The sequence below is a fragment of the Hordeum vulgare genome, chromosome 2H (genome assembly GCF_904849725.1).
Source record: "Hordeum vulgare subsp. vulgare chromosome 2H, MorexV3_pseudomolecules_assembly, whole genome shotgun sequence".
Lineage (NCBI taxonomy): Eukaryota > Viridiplantae > Streptophyta > Magnoliopsida > Poales > Poaceae > Hordeum > Hordeum vulgare.
In genome coordinates, this window is record NC_058519.1 from 651,462,808 (window position 1) to 651,481,513 (window position 18,706).

The following is an 18,706-nucleotide window of genomic DNA, read 5'->3' on the forward strand; positions in this document are numbered from 1 at the left end:
ACGCCACACGTCGGCGTGGTCATCCGCGGCGGCGAGAAGAGGCTGCGCGCGAGGCCGACGGTCGGCGAAGCTCCGGCGGTGGCGGCGCCAACGCCCGCCGCGCTAGTGTTTTCGGCGACGGCGGCAGGGGCTCGCGGCTGTACAGCGGGGTGAGCGGGGTGCCGGTCTGTGCGTCCATGATGGCAGGGGCGCTGGCGTCGGCGCGCGCGGTGCGAAGGAGGAAGAAAGAGAGAGAGTTCGCGCGCGCTCGAGTCTGCCGCGCGCGGAAGTGAGCGCTCCAAATTACCAGCACGGGATAAGGCGATGGACAGCGTGCCCAACTAATTTTAGCACGCGCGTGGTTTTTGGGTTTTGGACGCGGCGCTTGATTTGCGCTCCTGTTGAAGATGCTCTTAAAAGGAAAAAAAAGCTAGCAGGTAACTATGCTTATATACACGGATGACTCCTAGCTAGGTTTATATTCTGAAAAATATTGACTTTTAGGATGAAAATATCGAATCAACAAGCTCTGAGACTGCCGTCCTCTGTCGCTTCGCCGGCGTCCGGGGCAGCGCATCCACGGTGTACGGACTTCCATTGCTCTTGGCGCAGGTTCGTTTTCCAGCGTTGCAGACGGGGTACTCCGACGGGCAGCAGGTCGTCCGGTCCCGGCAGCAGGTGGCTCCCTTGGCCGGGCAGCACCCCCATGCCAGGCACACGCTCCTCACGCCGTACGTGCAGCAACACGTGCTCCCCGCCGGACACGAGCTGTAGCGATCACACTTCTCCTCCGGCGCCGGTGGTATTGGCTTGGGGTTGGGCCCGTTCTTGACGGGGTAGGACGCGAACATGGCGATGCCGCACTTGCCGGCGCGCGCGGTCACATTGCGCTCCATCCGGATGTAGCCGCCCTCGCCCCAGCCCGGACCCCACGAGTTGCGCACGAGCCAGAAGTCCTTGCCGCCGTCGGCCTCCGTGCCGGTGCCATAGCCCACAGCGAGCACGGCATGGTCCAGCTCCGTGCCGCACCGGCCCGTGAAGACCCCGGACTCGTAGAGCTGGAACTCGCGCCCGCCGGCCTCGATGGCGACGCTCACGGGCTGGTGCGCCACGGCCTTCATCAGCGACGCCTCGTCGTCGTCGGGCACGTCCTCGAACCCGTCGATGGAGACGACCGTGCGGGCCTTCTTGGCGAGGTCGCACTTGCCTTCCTTGGCGGCGTAGGGGTAGTCCTTCTCGGTGTCGATGCCGCCGTTCCGGACGATGAAGTCGAAGGCGTCGTCCATGATGCCGCCGTTGCACCCATTGTTCTGACCGTTGCGTGAGCAGTCCAGGAGCTCCTGCTCCGACAGCGTCACGAGGTCGCCCGTGACGATCTTGTTGACGCCTTCCACGGCGGCGACCGTGGAGAAGGCCCAGCAGCTGCCGCAATGGCCCTGGTTCTTCACGGGCGCCACCGCGCCCTTCTCCCTCCAGTCCACGGACTCCGGCAGCACGTCTTCCGCTCGGTACCTGTACCGCTCGCCGACGGCGTTGCGGCCCCTGCCAGCCGTGCTGGAGCCGAGGTAGGCGGCGCGGAACTCGGCGTTGGTGAGGTCGGCGAAGCGGTTCATCCCGAGGCGGAACCCGCCGCGTTGCACGGCACGGGCGTTGTGGGCGTCGACGAAGTCGAGGTTGTCCCGGAACGCGCGGAAACGGTGGACGTACTCGGCGAGCGCGTTGTAAGTGCGGCCATGCCGCGCCAGCCACGCGTCGAACATCGCCCGCACGTCCGCCTCCGTCCGCCGCGTCAGCCCCTGTGGCACACCGTGCTCTGCGGCGTCGTGGACGTGCGCGGCGGCTGCAGCCGACGAGGCGGCAAGGAAGACGAGGCAGACAAATGCCACCGCGGCCGTGCCGCGACCTGCCATGGTCGCCGCCGCGGCTTCTCTTCTCTTGATCGGCTTAGGCTGTCGTCGTGGTCGAGGCTCGAGAGCTATGTACTGTACTAGGGATCATTGGATTCGAATCGTTTGTGGTTCTGGTGGAAGGCTGGTGATCTTATTTTATACTCGTGGTCATGGCCGTGGCGATGAGGAGTTGTAATTGGGTTGTGCTTGACTTCAGAGATACCCACACGGGGAGGCATAGTTTGCTGCAAGTGGATTAGACCTCAGATACTACAGCTGATACTACAGCTGATCTGACGGTCGAGGGGAGGACTAGATACCTGCTGTACGAACGTCGTAGTATCGGAAACGTGCAGCCGACAAAGGAAACACATGCAGCCAGAGAAATTCAACTTAAAAAAAATCAGGAAAATTTATCTTTTGGATTGAACAATAATCAAGCTTCCTAACTGTAGAAAAATTTCATATTTTTTGACTTTTAAAATAAAATGTTGCGTAGAGGAGACAATTGATCGACAAATAAAACATGGGTGGTCCCATTTCTCGTATTGCGCTAGTTAGAGAGAGAAAATCGGTTTCACGCTATGAACATATATGCATATTCTATCTCTATGAATACTTTCAAAAAAGTGAGCAGATACATCATTTTAAAATTTACAAAGTCATCGTAGTCACCTCGACATTAACAAAAGCATCTCCACTCACTGAATGCGCATCGCCGGAAATCCTGAAATAAATGCGATCACCAATATTTAAAAATCCTGCTGGGCTAAGGATACTACAGTCCCCTCTTACCATCTAACCACACATTGGTTCGCAGTGGTACTAGTTTTTGAAAGATTAATACTGGCTAAATTATTTTTTCTTGAAAAAAGTAACAAAAGATGTATTCATATTCTAGACCATCTAACTAGGACTATATTACTGGAGCAAGGTGCAAGGAACGCTGACATCGTTGCACTTTTCTCATTGAAGTTCGACAAACCATGTTACAGTATACGTTCAGGGACTCATCGTGCTAACGCTCCAATGGATCGACACATGGAAGCACCAACCGTCGATGATGAAGAAAAGCGTAGACGGAAGGATCCAACGAAGACAAACGAAGACCGGATGCACGCAGATCCACTCTGTCTGGTGTCCCAACTGAGACCCATTTGGATCAATTTGCCATTCAAAAACAAACGCAGATCGAATCGCACAAGACCCTCTTCCAAGATACACCTTCACATGCTCATCGACGACAAGACCGCCGGGATGGGGGCTGCGGGGAGAACATTATTTCATTATTACGGAGCCCCACGTCGTCTTACTGAGCAAGACACAAATCCTATACGAACTCAAAAAATACCTGAAAATAAAATAGAAGTCCCTCCTCCCCTGGTAAGGTCTGAGATCCAGCACAAGCCATGGAGACGATGTAGATCAGCGCCGGTATCAGCGGAAGGCGAGGAAACTCTAGTCGCATGAAGTCGCTCGTGGGGAGGGTAAACACTGTTCGCGCTTGAATAGTCATGAGGCCTCTCTTTTTTGACGTGGAAAAGCCATGAGGCATCTAACTTGTTGCTAGGTTGCATTTTCAGCACAATCCGCTAGTTACTTAGTTAATGAGCCACACAGTTACACTCATCCGCCAGTGCTCAAAAGAAATGTCCATGAACTTTACAAATCTCTAAGATTGGCATTGAAAAGATGCCTACTAAGTCCATATATGTTCCGAGTGATGGGAGGCAGATTGCTGATCCGAGGGACATAGCAAACACAGTTTATGCTCATCTGCGGGAATGGCAGGAGGTTCATGCAGGTGGGTCTCGCTAGACAAACTGCGAGTGCTCCAAAGATGGGAAGTTCCAGATTTTGGGTGGATCAAAGTTAACTCCGATGGTGCAGTGTCCAAACATAGAGATAAAGGAGGGGGTGGAGCGGTGCTCAGAGATCACAATGGTGCCTTTTTGGCTGCAGTCAGCCACTATTTTCCCTCTATTTCTAATCCGGTGGCAACAGAGCTTCTTGCCTACAAGCATGGACTGGAGGTTGCCAGGGAGATCAATGCAACAAGGGTGCATTTGGAGCTGGACTCGCTTGGCGTGGTACAAGCTCTGGAGCAAACGTCTCGGTGCCTAGCGGCATTGGGATCGTGGATACAACCGTACAAGAGGATCAAGGCCTTGCTAGCGTCTTTTGCAGATTTTAAAGTTTTGTGGGTTCGTCGTTCGGCCAATGCTGCTGCGCTTAAGTCGGCTAAAGTTGGTGTAGGAGATGAGTTGTGTAAGGTTTGGCTTGGGGTTCCCCCAGACTTTGTTCTTGATGTAATTTCGGATGAAATTCAGGGACCTGAAGGTTGAATAAAGCAGCGGCATTAACACTCAAAAAAAGTCCATATATGTTCCACCCTAGTGCAAGTAAAGGGTGTGAGAGGAAATATCACATGGTTTTTACACACACACAAAAAGCATCACAACATGTCACAGCTGGAGTGATTTTAAACGATTTTGTAACCAGATTACATGTTAGTGAATTAGTCCATATCATTCCACAGGTTTATGGACTAAAGTCAACCCGTGAGACAAGAGTATGGACTTCTAGTGCAATTTACTATTTTTCTAGCGTTTTGGCCCATTTCAACACCTTTGATATTTTTCGAGGAAACGATATTCATTGTTCATGGGAAACAACTACAATAAGTGACGAAGTAGTTTCTTGTAGGTAACACCTCAACGAACCCACATACGATTTTGGGTTTGTCCTAGGTTAGCTAGTTCATCATGGCTTGCAATACTTGTTCACGATCAGTTTGAATAAGAAGAATACATATCGTTCTAAAATACAAGTTTGATCTCATATATCGGAGTTTCAATTGAGATTTACATTGTAGGAGGGCCCTGGAGATCAACCGGCAGTCGTGTCCAATTAAGAGGAAGCTAATTTGGTTTATGGGGGTTGGCCATGTTCCAACATGTCCATCTTCATCAAAATGACTAACAGGGACATGAAGACGTTCCACACAACTCATGTAATTGTTGTCAACTTATAATAGGTATCACAACAAATTCGAGGGGCCAATGATCTCATGACATTACATATATTATATATTTACACCTCTAAATGATAACCATAGACAAATGGCATATGCCATGACTTTTGTTAGACACACAATATCTAGAGCTCTCTATAAAGATATTTAAGGATACTTTCTTTAACAAACAGTTATAGTAGATTACGTTCAAATTATACAATCATTATCTGCCAGTTCCAACATGCAGGGAGGAACGGGTAATGAAGACACATATTAATCTAGAAAATAACACCCTACTCTTAGATCTTAGGAGCATTTGAGCTGAAAGCTAACATAACTACCGCCATAAAGTTTCATTTAAATTGTATTTGCAATTATAGGAATTAGTATTGTAACATACAACAATTTATTTTAATATATATGTGCCATCATTACGTTTTGTGTGTGGTTAGTTGTGCTACAAATAGCCAAAATCAACCAATTAACATCTTAAGTTAACAAAAATGGATTATTACTAATTTAAAAAGTTCAGTATAAATAAAAAGAATTTGATTTTTCAGACAATGTCGACACTTTATATATTAAGCAACAAAGTTACACAAAGTCTCCCAGATGCAATCCGGAGCAAAATGAAAAATACAAAGACTAGTAAATTCCATACATGACTTAGCTAAAACATTAGTTAAAACTACCTCCTTGCCTGCCGCGACGCTCATTAGTTAAAACTACCTCCCTACCACCACGGCCGTGGCAGAGCCACGACCTGCCATGATCGCGGGTGCGACTTCTCTTCTCTTGATCAGCTTAGGCCGTCGGCGTGGTCGAGATTCGAAAACTATGAAGTAGGGATCATTGGTTTCGAATCGCTTGTGGTTCTAGGTGGAAGGCTGGCGATGTTATTTTGTACCCTTACGTGGCGATGAGGAGTTGTGATCGGGTTGTGCTTGACGTGAGAGAGACCGACACGGTGGAGGTATAGTTTGCTGCAGGTCGATTAGACCTCAGATCTTACGACTGATATGGTTTTGATGTGTTTTCTATTGAGATCTCACGAAAATGAATAAATTATAAATTCATAATCAAAAATATAAAATTGTGAACATTTTTCGAATCTGCGAACAACATTTTTCAAATTGTAAATAAATTTTGAAACCGTAAACTTATTTTGAATTGTGAACAATTTTTGAACATGAATAAATTTCAAATTCATAAACAAAATTAGAAATTGTGAATATTTTTCAAATCTGCGAACAAATTTTGTAAATGAAAACATTTTTTGAATTGTGAACAAAATTATAAAATTATGAACATTTTCCGAATCTGCGAATAAATTTTGAAACTGTGAACATCTTTCGAGTTGTGAACAAATGATGAAACATGAACAAATTTCAAATTCATCAACAAAATTATAAATTGTGAATATTTTTCGAATTTAAATAACATTTTTTGAAAAATACAGAACATTTATCGAAACAGAAACACAGAAGAATAAAGAAAAAATCCGGTTCAGTAACCTTTTAGAAGTTTTCCAACATTGGAAAAAACCGTCTGGAACTTCTAGAAGGTTACCAAAACCAGGACATTGGAACATGAAATGGGCCGGCCCACTCCCGAACCAGCATTCCGTATCCTGGCTTCGCAACGAGTGGCGAATAGGAAATTCCGTGGGCTAGTGCACAGCTTAATTGGTTGACGAAGGCAAATACTTTGGAGAATACAGTATGCAGTGCATCACGGGAAGAAGGGATGAACGAGATTTAAGGTACACTAGATCATGATTGGTGCGCGTTGCCGCACCCGTCTATTTTTCAATAAAGTGATAGTAATTTAATATATAAATAAACGTGAAAGCGTCTAGAGCGCACATGTGGCAGCGGCTGATAGCGCGCCAAGTGACGCACTCCCAGCCGCCAAATGTGACACTTACGGGGCTTCCAAAGAAACACTCCTTAATTAGTTGCTCCCACAAATTTCCCATACCACTGCCAAATAAATGTCCATAGTTCTAACAATGCCTATGGGGCGAATGGGCCAGATTATTATTTTTCTTAACAATGCGTATCGGGAAACGGGACAGCTCAATATTTTTCTTAACAATGCCTATCGGGGAATGGGACAGCTCAATATTTTTTTAGAAGACCGAAAGGCCAAAAAAAAGTTTAAAAGCCATCTAAAAACAAAAAATATGTGTGAAACAATCCTTAGTTAGTTGCTCCCACAAAATTCCCATACCACTGCCAAATAAATGTCCATAGTTCTAACAATGCCTATCGGTCAATGGGTCAGCTCATTATTTTTCTTAACAATGCCTATCGGGGAATGGGACAGCTCAATATTTTTTAGAAAACCAAAAGGTAAAAGAAACGTTAAAAACCATATGAAAACAAGAAACATGTGTGAAAATATAAAATAAAATCTGAAGAAAACGTCCAAAACATGGCACGTGACAACAATGGCTAAGAACGAGTCAAGGTATCACAACTGAAAGTGATCCTTGAAAGGCTCCTAAAAATATAATTGCTCCCCATAAAATTTCCATATCACCAAATAATCGTCCATAGTTCTGACAATGCCTATCGGCGAAGGGGCCAGCTGACTATTTTTTTTTCCTTAGAACTGTATTTTCTTTAGCGGGATTAACTATATTATTGTCATACCGCGAAAGAAAATTTTAAATACAACATCGCAAAAAATAATAGAAAATTGCATATATACAAACACATATGAGACCACCTAAAATAGTTTCCGGAGTACACCATATCATTCCGGTGTCTTCTTTATTCAAGCACCAAAATCAGCTAACCACAGCCATTTCATAAAAAAGGCCACAGTTAAACAAAAACACACACATCAATTAAAAGAACGATTTTGTTAAAACACATTTACATGTGAGATAAGTATTGCACATGGAGTATATCATTGATCTTATGAAGATTCGTTGAATATTTTTTTCCCTTTTTTTTCATTCTTGGTTTAGTTATTTAGATGTGCAATAACTGTTTCAGGATGTGTTGTAGACACAGCATTTCACGATGTGTTCTAGACACATCAATTTAAACAAATCGGAGACATCCGTTTGAAAGGAAGAAACAGAGAAACAGAGACACGGTAAGCAATGCCGCCGTTAATCCGAATAACCTGACCGTTGACCCATTCGGCCGCGTCGGTGCAGAGGAACCCGACCGCAGGCGCGATGTCGCCGACCTCGCCAAGCCGCCCCATCGGGTGCCCGGCCCTGAACCTCTCCACCGCCTCATCGCTCTTCCCCTCGAAGAAGAGCTCTGTCGCCACGGGCCCCGGCGCGACGCAGTTCACCGTCACCCGCCCCGATCCGAGCTCCTTGGCGGCTACCCTCACCATGGCTTCCACAACCGCCTTGGACGTCGCGTAGCCAGGGAGCAGCGTCGCCGCCAGCGTCGAGGACACGGCCACGATCCGGCCCCCGCCGCCGCGCCGCAGCCGGTTCGCCGCCTCGCGGAGGCACAGAAACGCGCCCCGGGTGTTGACGGCGAAGACGCTGTCGAAGTCCGCGGTGGCGGTGTTGGCGAGGGACGGGTAGGTCCCGATGCCCATGCCCGCGCAGGCCACGAGGATGTGCGCTGCGCCGCCGAAAGCCGACTCTGCCGCACGGGAGGAAAGATATGAGAAGGAAGGCGGCATCGACTGGTCGACCGTGGAGGCGGTGGCGGCGAACCAGAGATAATAACGACGGTGGCGGCGAACCAGAGATATTAACGACGGTGGCGACGAGCCGGGGAGAATGGCGGCGGTGGCCTCCGCGTCTCGCTCCCCTGCGCCTCCACCGGGATGGGATTAGGGTTCGCGAGTGGATGGACTTCACGTTCTCCTGGTCTCGCTCGTAGGCCTCCCAAACCCAGCACTGGGGCTCCTTCAAATGGGCTAGCGGCTCGCAAAAGCCCAATGCACCAGAGACCGTCCTTTTGGCCTGTGGAGTAGCAGCCCACAGGACAGATGGGCTAGATTTAGATCGATTTAAACATCAAATCCATCGGCCAGAAACGTCTAGATCGTAAAAACGGACGGCCCAAAACGCAAAACGCTGTGAGGGCTGGGATTAGGTACGGTTATACTGTCCTTAATTTGGACCCTGAGCCAAAACAATCCCCCCCCACCTACACACACCGGTCAGATCAAGTGACAAGATTGATCGTGTCGTCACAAAGGGTTTGCTTGATGCTTTCCGCGGTTGTAGACGTGCCAGATAGTTTTATTTTCGAATCAGATAACGCTTGAACGTCAGGGACGAGCACACTGTTAAACAAATGTTTTCCATAGTAAGTCTTGTGACGTGAGCAAAACAACTTTAAGTGGAAAGCATGGCAACTTCATGTTTTTGTTTTATTTTGATAAAAAAATATTGCGTGTGCAATCTAACTTGCCATACCTTCATCACTAGAATTTTCAACAACTTTCGATTTACCATGTGCTCGTATATCACATCAGGTACTTATCATTTCCGTTTGTTTTTTGGTAGAATGTGACAGCCCGATGCCGACGTTTCAGAAGATTCCTTCCTCTTTTCGTTTTCGTCGTGTGGCTTGTTTTATTTGTCATGTCATCATCGCATCATGCGCATCATCTGCATTGCATCGGCATCTCCGTTGTCGCCAGTTTTCAAAAAACTTGCATCCGTCATTAGTTGCCGCTTCTCTTCGCGTTCGTCGTTGTTCGTTCCGAGCCTGACCGCACACGCACGCGCCCTCGACACCGTCGAAACCCTGTTTTAAAAGTGTGCGTTAAACTTTCTCTGATCGGGTTGAGATTTGACGTGTGGTGTTATTTTATTATAGCTAGGCCGCCTGTCGAATTTCGTCGCGATCGGAGTCCGTCTGGTACCCGAACGGTCGACCGTAGCGGCACCGTATTCGATCTACCATCGGACGTGTTCCGGTGTTTTAAATTGTGTCGCCGCGCCGCCCGTTCCCCCTCTCGTCTCCGGTTATCCCCTCTACACGCCCGCATACCCATTCCTGCGTTCGGAATCGTCCGAATCCGACCGCACGGTTAGATCCGGAATGCGATTCGGGGTAACCTAGCCCCCCATTTGTCTATATATAGGCCCATGCCATTATTTAGATAGCCCCTCTCCCGTGCCTCGAAATCCGCACCAAACCCTAATTCCCCCCACTCTCTCTCCCCTGTCTCCCACCTCCAGCCGCCGGGCCCGCCCGAGCCCGGGTCAGGCCCGCCGAAGCCCATCGGGGCCCGCAGCTAACCCTAGCCCGAGCTCCCGGGCCTTCGCCGTCGACCGCCGCCTCCTGCCCGCAACAGCCCGAGCTGCCGTGCCCCGCGCCTCCGGCGACGCCCGACGGCCGTCCCGTTCGCCCCGCAACTCGCCGGAGTTCCGCCGCCCCAATCTCCCGAGCTCGCCGGCCATGGCCGCCTCCTGCCGCCTCGCCGTCCTCCGCCCCCGCGCCCGAGCTCGTCGGCTATGGCGCCTTGCTGCCGCACCTCGCCTGACTCCACCCCCGCCGGCGCCTTGCCCCGCCAGTTCCGGCCGGCCTCGCCTCGATCCGGCCGCAGGAGCCGCTGACGTCGAGCTCCCTCCTCGATCCCGATCTGGATCGGGAGGAGTGGCTCGCTCGCCAGCCTCCAGCTGGGCCTCGCGACGCCCCGGCCCAGTCCCGCTTCCCCAGCGACGCGGCCCACCCAAGCCAACAGCTCCTCCTCGCCCTAGCTAGGCCTCAGCCCAATGCTTCCCCGTCGGCCCACCTTGCTGCAACCCCCCAACCGGCCCAAGTGGCCTCCCCCAACGTGAGTAATCCCCGCCCGTGGAGATTTATTCTATGTTGCGCCCACCTGTGCGGCCCGTTAGTGTATTAGGTTATTTTCGGTTTTTTTATTTAAATTCCAGAAAAATAGACGTATTTTAAAACGTTCGTATCTCTTTATCCGTAAGTCGGAACGAAGCGTGTAATATATGGTTTTCGCGTAGTTTTACGCGTAGATTACGTTTGTGCACCTTGTGTTTTTGTTCGATTTAGTTTAGCGTGCCAAATTCATTGTTTACCGTGCTGTCTATATAGGATAGACGCAGTATTTATTTTTCGCGCTAGACCGTATTGCCCGAATGCCGTTTTAGAAATGCCCATGTTTTAGGGACCATTTTCCCATGCACTTTAGAGCGGTCTTTGGTATTTTTGTGCGTAGGGATTTGCCGTTAGTTTATTTTCCCGTTTATAGGTTATTTTCTCGCATTTATATGCGGCATTATTTTGTGTTGCAAACCCCACATATTTTATATGTTTCCGGGGATTTTTCTGTGCAATTAGTTTTATCTTTTGAGCAAGTTAGTTCGCGCGATATTTTGACATGTTGCCCTTTTGTTTAATTCGTAGGATTTATTCCGTGCCTCGTTTGAATTAGTTGTCAAGTAGGGAGTTCTTCTTAGATGTTTTGTTTAGCCCCTGGTATTTTTAGTTACAATAGAAATGCATGTTTAGGTGTGGTTTGACTGCCCTCAAGTTGCTAGAAATAGTGCTGTTTTAGAGGAGCTGAAATATTTCTAAGTCTGGGATCTGTTATTATTTTGTTGCTGTCCTGTCTTGCTTGCATCTTGTGATCTGTAGCTCTTTTGAGGTTGGTCCAATGGAGTTAGTTGTACCCCTTGTGTTTCTCTAGCATGCTGTAAATTTTCATGCCATTTGGACTCCTGTAGCTATAGGTTTTGATGCTGTCAATATTGCTTCAGATCGAAAACTGCACTTTCATAAGGTGTAATTTTCACTAAGTCTGAAATAGTGTGTGAGATGTCGTTTGTGTCTTCTTGTCCAAGTGCACCTTACTGCCATGCTAGTGGTTGTTAGTTGTTTGTAGTAGAGCGTCTTGCCCTCTTCCGTGCCATGCCTTGCTTGAGCATATCGGAGTTGTGTAAATCGTAGTTGTGGGGTGTAGAATATGCTATGTGGCTGATTTTGGCAGATTGTAGTCATTTCTTGTTTTGCTCGTAGGTGTTGAACCGTAGCTCCGATTTGATCGTGTCCTACATGAAACTTGCTTAGAATCTCGTGTAGTTTCATTTTCTCTTGCTGTTTGAATGTTTTTACGTGCTCGTGACCGTCATTGCACACATATTGCATTCATGCCATCATATGTTGCGATGCTTGTATCTTTTGATCCGTAGCTCCGTTGGAGATGTTCTTTATGTGTAGATTGCTTGCCTTGATGCGTAGAATCACGTGAACCTATTTGTTTTACTGTTTAACAACTAATTAAAGGTGTTAATTTAGATCTGGACAGAATTGAAAAATTAACATGTGAGGTTGTTTCAGAGGTGCTATATGACATTTCCGACCTCATTTAAAATGCCTAGATAGGTAGTTTAATTGTGCTTCACCTTTTGCCATGTTTAACCACATTTAATATTGCCGTGTATCTAATCGGGATAGAACTAAATACATAAACGTGGAGTTTCGTCAATATGCAACTCTTTGCATATTGAACTTCACTTAATGTGTAGTGTTTGATTGTGTGAATTGTCATGCCATGACTTGCATGTATTCAGTAGCTCATGCATCATATGTGTAGTGCATCGTGTGGTGAATTTCGTGTGTTGATTTGTGTTTCCGGTTTGCTTCGTCTCGATAGAGTTCCGTAGCGTGCCGGATTGTGAGGACCCATTCGACTACGTCAGTTCGTCTGCTTCATGGAGGCATTCTTCTTCCAAGCGGGATCTCAGGCAAGATGATCATTTCCCCAGATATCATTACTATCATTGCCATGCTAGTCTTATCCCTTCTATCGATTATGTCTCGTTGCCTACCACCTGTTAAATATCAGCCTCTCAACAATGCCATGTTAACCACCAACCTGTTCAGCCTAGCAAACCACTGATTGGCTATGTTACTGCTTGCGTAATCCTGTTGATAGCGTTGCTAGTTGCAGGTGCAGTTGCTTCCATGTGATAACATGGGATCCTTGTTATATCACCATATTAGATGCTATTTAATTTAATGCACCTATATACTTGGTAAAAGGTGGAAGGCTCGGCCTTTCTAGCCTGGTGTTTTGTTCCACCTTTGCCCCCTTAGTTCTCGGCTACCGGTGTTATGTTCCATAAATGAGCGCTCCTAACACGATCGGGTTGTTATGGGGACCCCCTTGATAATTCGTTTTAGATTAAAGCTGGTCTGGCAGGGCCCAACTTTGGTACTACTTTTGCCTAATAACTAATGAACTGCATAGGGAGTAATTAACCCGAGGAAATTTAATCAACCCCCGGGCCAGTGCTCCTCATGAGTGTTGGTCCACCCACCTAGCAGTCGGCGGTGCCACCACGGGGCAACTCGAGGTTTGGTTCCCGTCCACTTTGCATAGACGGTGTGTTCTGAGAACGAGATACGCGGCTCCTATCGGGTTCGTCGACACACCGGGTGGCCTTGCTGGATTAGTTTTACCTTTGACAAGATATCTTGTGCATCGGGATTCTGGTGATGCTTTGGGTAATCTCAGAGTTGAGGTTTTCCACTAGGGAATCCGACGAGATCGCGAGCTTCGTGATTGAGGATTTCTATGCGGCTTGTGGTAATTTGTGATGGACTAGTTGGAGCACCCCTGCAGGGTTAAATCTTTCGGAAAGCTGTGCCCGCGGTTATGTGGCAACGTGGAAGCTTTGTTTAACACTGGTTCTAGATAACTTGAAGTTAACTTAATTAAAACTTGCCAACCGTGTGCGTAACCGTGACCGTCTCTTTCATGAGTTCCTTCTCCGATCGAGGACACGGTGGGGTTATGTCTGACGTAGGTAGGTGTTCAGGATCATTCATTTGATCATCAGTAGTTACGTCCGTGATGCGTAGATCCCCCCCTCATATTTTCTTGTACTCGTAAGTTTAACCATCAAATATATGCTTAGCCGCTGCTGCAACCTCACCACTTAACCTTACCTCACCCATTAATCTTTGCTAGTCTTGATACCTTTGGAAATGAGATTGCTGAGTCCCCTGTGGCTCACAGATTACTACAACACCAGTTGCAGGTACATGTAAAGGTTACTTGACGCGAGCGCGTTGATTGTTCATTTGGAGTTGCTTCTTCTTCTTCTTCATCGATCTAGGATGGGTTCCAGGCCGGCAGCCTGGGCTAGCAAGGATGGACGTCGTTCTTATTTTTTTCTCGTTTGTTTTCGTCCGTAGTCGGACCCTGCTCTTACTCTTGATGATTATGTAATGTACTGATGTGACTCTGATTTAACTTGTGGCGAGTGTAAGCCAACTCTATATAAATCTCTTCTTTTCAGTACATGTACTTGTGACGATATCCATTCTTGCGACACGACGAGATGCGCTTCTATCCCTGACGAGGCCCTCGTGTCAAATTGAGGATAGGGTCGCATCTTGGGCGTGACAAGTTGGTATCAGAGCAAGGACCGACCTAGGAGCTCCCTTGATTGATCGAACTTGGCCGAGTCGAGTCTAGTGAAAACTACTTTGAGTCTAGTTATATATCGGAGAGTAGGATTCTTTTTTCTCCTCTTCTATGCTTTGGTGAGGAATCTTGACGTAATAATTTAATTCTACTCCTCTTCTCACTCAAAAAAAAATTTAGGATCACGCGGATATTTTTGGAATCTATATGATGCCGATGTGACGGAGTTCTGTCTTGGTGCCTCCTGTCTGACTTGATTTTTCTTCCGGGGAGTTGAGCTCCAGGGGATTCTTGAGCACATCGTTATCATTCAGATTTCTTGGTATCTAAGAACGAAGGATATTCGTAATTGCTTCAATACTAGTAGTGGCGAGATAAACCCGATGTCCCCAGTACTGGTGCAGATTGTTCGGGAGTACTGCCATACTTTGTATCGTTGTGATCACGAGGGTCTGTTGTAGATGAAGGTCCGAGATTCTGGTTGTGTGTTGACGGATGTGATATAGGTGACGGGTTAGTATAGGAGTTGTGTGAATATTACTCCTTGTATCCGTGTACCAGATTGCATGACCAGATATTTCGGGAATTCATAGGTGGGAATTCAAGTAGTTACTTATAGGATAATCTTCCAACAAATGCATGATGTTAGGTTGGGGTTCGACATCTAGTGGATTCGTTTGTTCACGGTCGACTTACAGTGGTACACGATGTGTCTTAAAGAGTCCTTGTACCTTGCTACGACTCGGGGACGCTTCGTATGTCGGGTGTACTGCCTTGCACTTGATGGCTACTGTAAAATCGTGCCCGTGCGATCCTGTCCACGAAAATATCGGACGGAATCTTTCTCATGAGTTTGTTCTAGCTAATTGCAAGCCGCATCCTTGTTTTGTTGAATATGGTAATTCAAGGTGCTTCGATGTCAAGTGGTGATTTCAGATCTTTCCTAAGCGGTGTTCTCATATTTTTGTGGGAATGCTAATTCTCTTTGCTCAAATCAATTGTCTTATCATTCTTGTCAACCGGAGTCGTCATGTTAATTCTTTTCCAACCGGTGTGTTTCTCTCCAAGTGGATTCAATCCTCTCCAATTCTTGCAGATCTTTCTCTCGTTTATTCCGGAGTTTGTCTCATCTGTCCCAAGTTGTCTTTGTTTTTCCCCGCCCTCCCACCCTTTTTCTCAGTGATTCAATTTTCATCCAAGAGTTTTCTTGTCATGGTGCTTCCGCCGTCTGTTCTTTTCTCTCTTACCCGGTGATTCATTGTGAGGATTCTACGGATATTCGTGTCATATTTGTTCATTCTTGTCATCCTTACCGGTGAATTTAATTCAACTATCCGTGTTCATCATATCCTTTTCATCCTTGTAATTATTTCCTATGTTGGAAATTTTTATCAGTCTATTTTCTTGTTGCTACTTCTCTCTATTCTATCCGGAGCGTTGAAGTTATCTCAGAATTCTTGTTCTCAATTCTTTAATTATTTCGGGGTGCTAACCTCATCTAGTTCTCTTCATACCAGTGCAATATCTATCGTTCTAAGAAATCTTTTCATCGGTGGTTTCTTTGAGTGGGCCCATAACCCACAGGTTCTTTCCCAGGATCTTTCCTGGCTCTTTTTTTTAATCTTTCCCGGAGATCTCTAATTCTTTCAACTATGACGTAAGTATGAATTTCATCAGTCATATTCATTCTTCAAGATCTATTTGAATTAACTCTCATATTTGGCTCAATCTTGCATTCTTCTTTATTCCGGAGTGTCTCAGTTATCCTTGGTGCTGTTTTTCGTCATCTTTCTCAGCTTGCAAATTCGAAGGTGTGTTTCTCTCAATCTTGGTCCGTTCTTTTGAAGATTCATCATTTCAGCTTTGTGCCATCATCTTATTTGTTCCAATCGTGGGTAATCCCTTTCTTGCTATCCGGTGCATTTATGAGTTGTTTTTATTTCTCGTTCCTCCGAAGGCCATCATTTCAATAGACTTCTTCGTTCTCAGCTTGGAGCTTTCGTTCTCTAATTCTTCTCCATTGTTGTCTCTTCCTTTGTCTCTCGTTTATCCGGTGCCTTGTTCTAGTTTTATTTCAGGTGGATCATGATCTCTTCATTCTCATGTATCTCCATTAATTCTTGGTATCCCCATTTAGTCCAATTCTCACCGGTGCTTCCTTGAATTATGCCTCAAGTGGCGCTTATCTCTCTGTGCATATTCAAGATTCATTTCTAGTAGAATAAGTTGTATGCTATATCCGTTGCTTGTCATCAATTTAATTTGATGAAGTATGAGCATAACATAATTCTTATTATTGTCCTTCCTTCTTCCAAGAGATTTCAATTCGTCTTCCGGAGTGGCTCATGGTTTCAATTCTTTTCTCGTGTGCTTATCTTTCTTTTCCTGAGTTCCAAGTCCTATTAAGTATCTCGTTGTGAGGCTACATCTAAATCTTGGCAGGTCATAATCTTATTCTTTTCTACCTTCTTATCGTTGCATCATTCATTTGTATACGGAGGTCCTTCTTGGTGGTTCTTCAAGGTTTTAATCCTTTATCAAATGTTCTTCAAGATTCTTGCTGGAGTACCTCAAGTATCCTTTCTCTTGCATCTCCAGTGCATTTGTTCTTCCTTTATCCATTGAGGTGGTGTTATAGCATTCTTGTTAGTGTAGGAGCCTCGAAGAGATTTCCTTTCAAGAATGAGATAATTAAATCCACCAATCATTTGGTCATGAGATATTCTCAACCCGTGATTTCTTCTTTGAGCTATCTTGGTTTGGATGTCACCTAAAGCTTTTCCTATGGATTGTTGCTATCATGGTGCTTGTCATTAATCCAAGTTCTCAATGCATCCTCTTCGTGTAAGAGATTGTTCATATCTTGTTTCTCCCAATGAATCCTTGTTTCTTTAGTGGTTGGTTGTCACCTCATATATGTTGAGATGATCTTCTTAAGGCCACTACTATCTTGTTCCTTTCGTTGTTGTTTTCCAACAATTTCGTTCAATTTTTATTGAAAGGATGCTTGCCAAGTTCATTGGAGTTAGTAGTTGTCATTCTCTCTTCATTCTCTTCTTCCGCTTGAGCTAGTTCCTATTCTATTGTTCCGGAGTCATTGTGATGATGCTCATTTGGGTCAATCTTGTTGTTCTATCAAGATCATGGTGTTCCCTTGCTCTATTTACTTGTTTGTTATGAATATTGTCTAATTCTACCATCTTATCGAATTTTTTGTCCCATTTTCCTACCAAAGTGCTGCCGAAATTTTCCGTGAATTCTTGATTGTTTCTCATATCATTCCTCATCTCTTTGCTACTTTCAAGGATCGTTGGTTTCACTCGTTTGTCAAAAAAGCGACTAAGTTTTTACCTCTTGTTCTTTCTCATCCTCTCCCCCTTTCATTCTTGGATCTCGGGGCGAGATCTTCTTGTAGTGTAGGAGAGTTGTGACAGCCCGATGCCGACGTTCCAGAAGATTCCCCCCTCTTTCCGTTTTTGTCGTGTGGCTTATTTTATTTGTCGTGTCATCATCGCATCATGTGCATCATCTGCATTGCATCGGCATCTCCGTTGCCGTCAGTTTTCAAAAAACTTGCATCCGTTATTAGTTGCCGCTTCTCTTCGCGTTCGTCGTTGTTCGTTCCGAGCCTGACCGCACACGCACGCGCCCGCGGCACCGTCGAAACCCTGTTTTAAAAGTGTGTGTTAAACTTTCTCTGATCGGGTTGAGATTTGACGTGCGGTGTTATTTTATTATAGCTAGGCCGCCTCTCGAATTTCATCGCGATCGGAGTCCGTCTGGTACCCGAACGGTCGACCGTAGCGGCACCGTATTCGGTCTACCGTCGGACGTGTTCCGGTGTTTTAAATTGTGTCGCCGCGCCGCCCATTCTCCCTCTCGTCTCCGGTTATCCCCTCTACACGGCCGCGTACCCATTCTCGCGTTCGGAATCGTCCGAATCCGACCGCACGGTTGGATCCGGAACGCGATTCCGGGTAACCTAGCCCCCCATTTGTCTATATATAGGCCCCATGCCATTATTTAGACAGCCCCTCTCCTGTGCCTCGAAATCCGCACCAAACCCTAATTCCCCCCACTCTCTCTCCTGTGTCTCCCACCTCCAGCCGCCGGGCCCACCCGAGCCCGGGTCAGGCCCGCCGAAGCCCATCGGGGCCCGCAGCTAACCCTAGCCCGAGCTCCCGCGCCTTCGCCGTCGACCGCCGCCTCCTGCCCGCAGCAACCCGAGCTGCCGTGCCCCGCGCCGCCGCCCCGCAGCAGCCGCCCCGCAACTCGCCGGAGTTTCGCCGCCCCAATCTCCCGAGCTCGCCGGCCATGGCCGCCTCCTGCCGCCTCGCCGTCCTCCGCCCCCGCGCCCGACCTCGCCGGCTATGGCGCCTTGGTGCCGCACCTCGCCTGACTCCACCCCCGCCGGCGCCTCGCCCCGCCAGTTCCG

General features: G+C 47.1%; 2 protein-coding genes across 2 annotated transcripts; both read right to left on the reverse strand.

The window, feature by feature from the left end:
• Nucleotides 1–439: 439 nt before the first annotated feature.
• Nucleotides 440–1,973, reverse strand: LOC123428415 (cysteine protease 1-like). The gene has a single exon (XM_045112611.1). It carries the CDS (start codon nucleotides 1,887–1,889, stop codon nucleotides 480–482), a length of 1,410 nt encoding a protein of 469 aa, XP_044968546.1. The 5' UTR covers nucleotides 1,890–1,973; the 3' UTR covers nucleotides 440–479.
• A 5,959-nt stretch (nucleotides 1,974–7,932) lies between these two features.
• Nucleotides 7,933–8,544, reverse strand: LOC123428914 (NADPH-dependent aldehyde reductase-like protein, chloroplastic). The gene has a single exon (XM_045113015.1). The coding sequence runs from the start codon at nucleotides 8,542–8,544 to the stop codon at nucleotides 7,933–7,935; it is 612 nt and encodes a 203-aa protein (XP_044968950.1).
• Nucleotides 8,545–18,706: the final 10,162 nt, after the last annotated feature.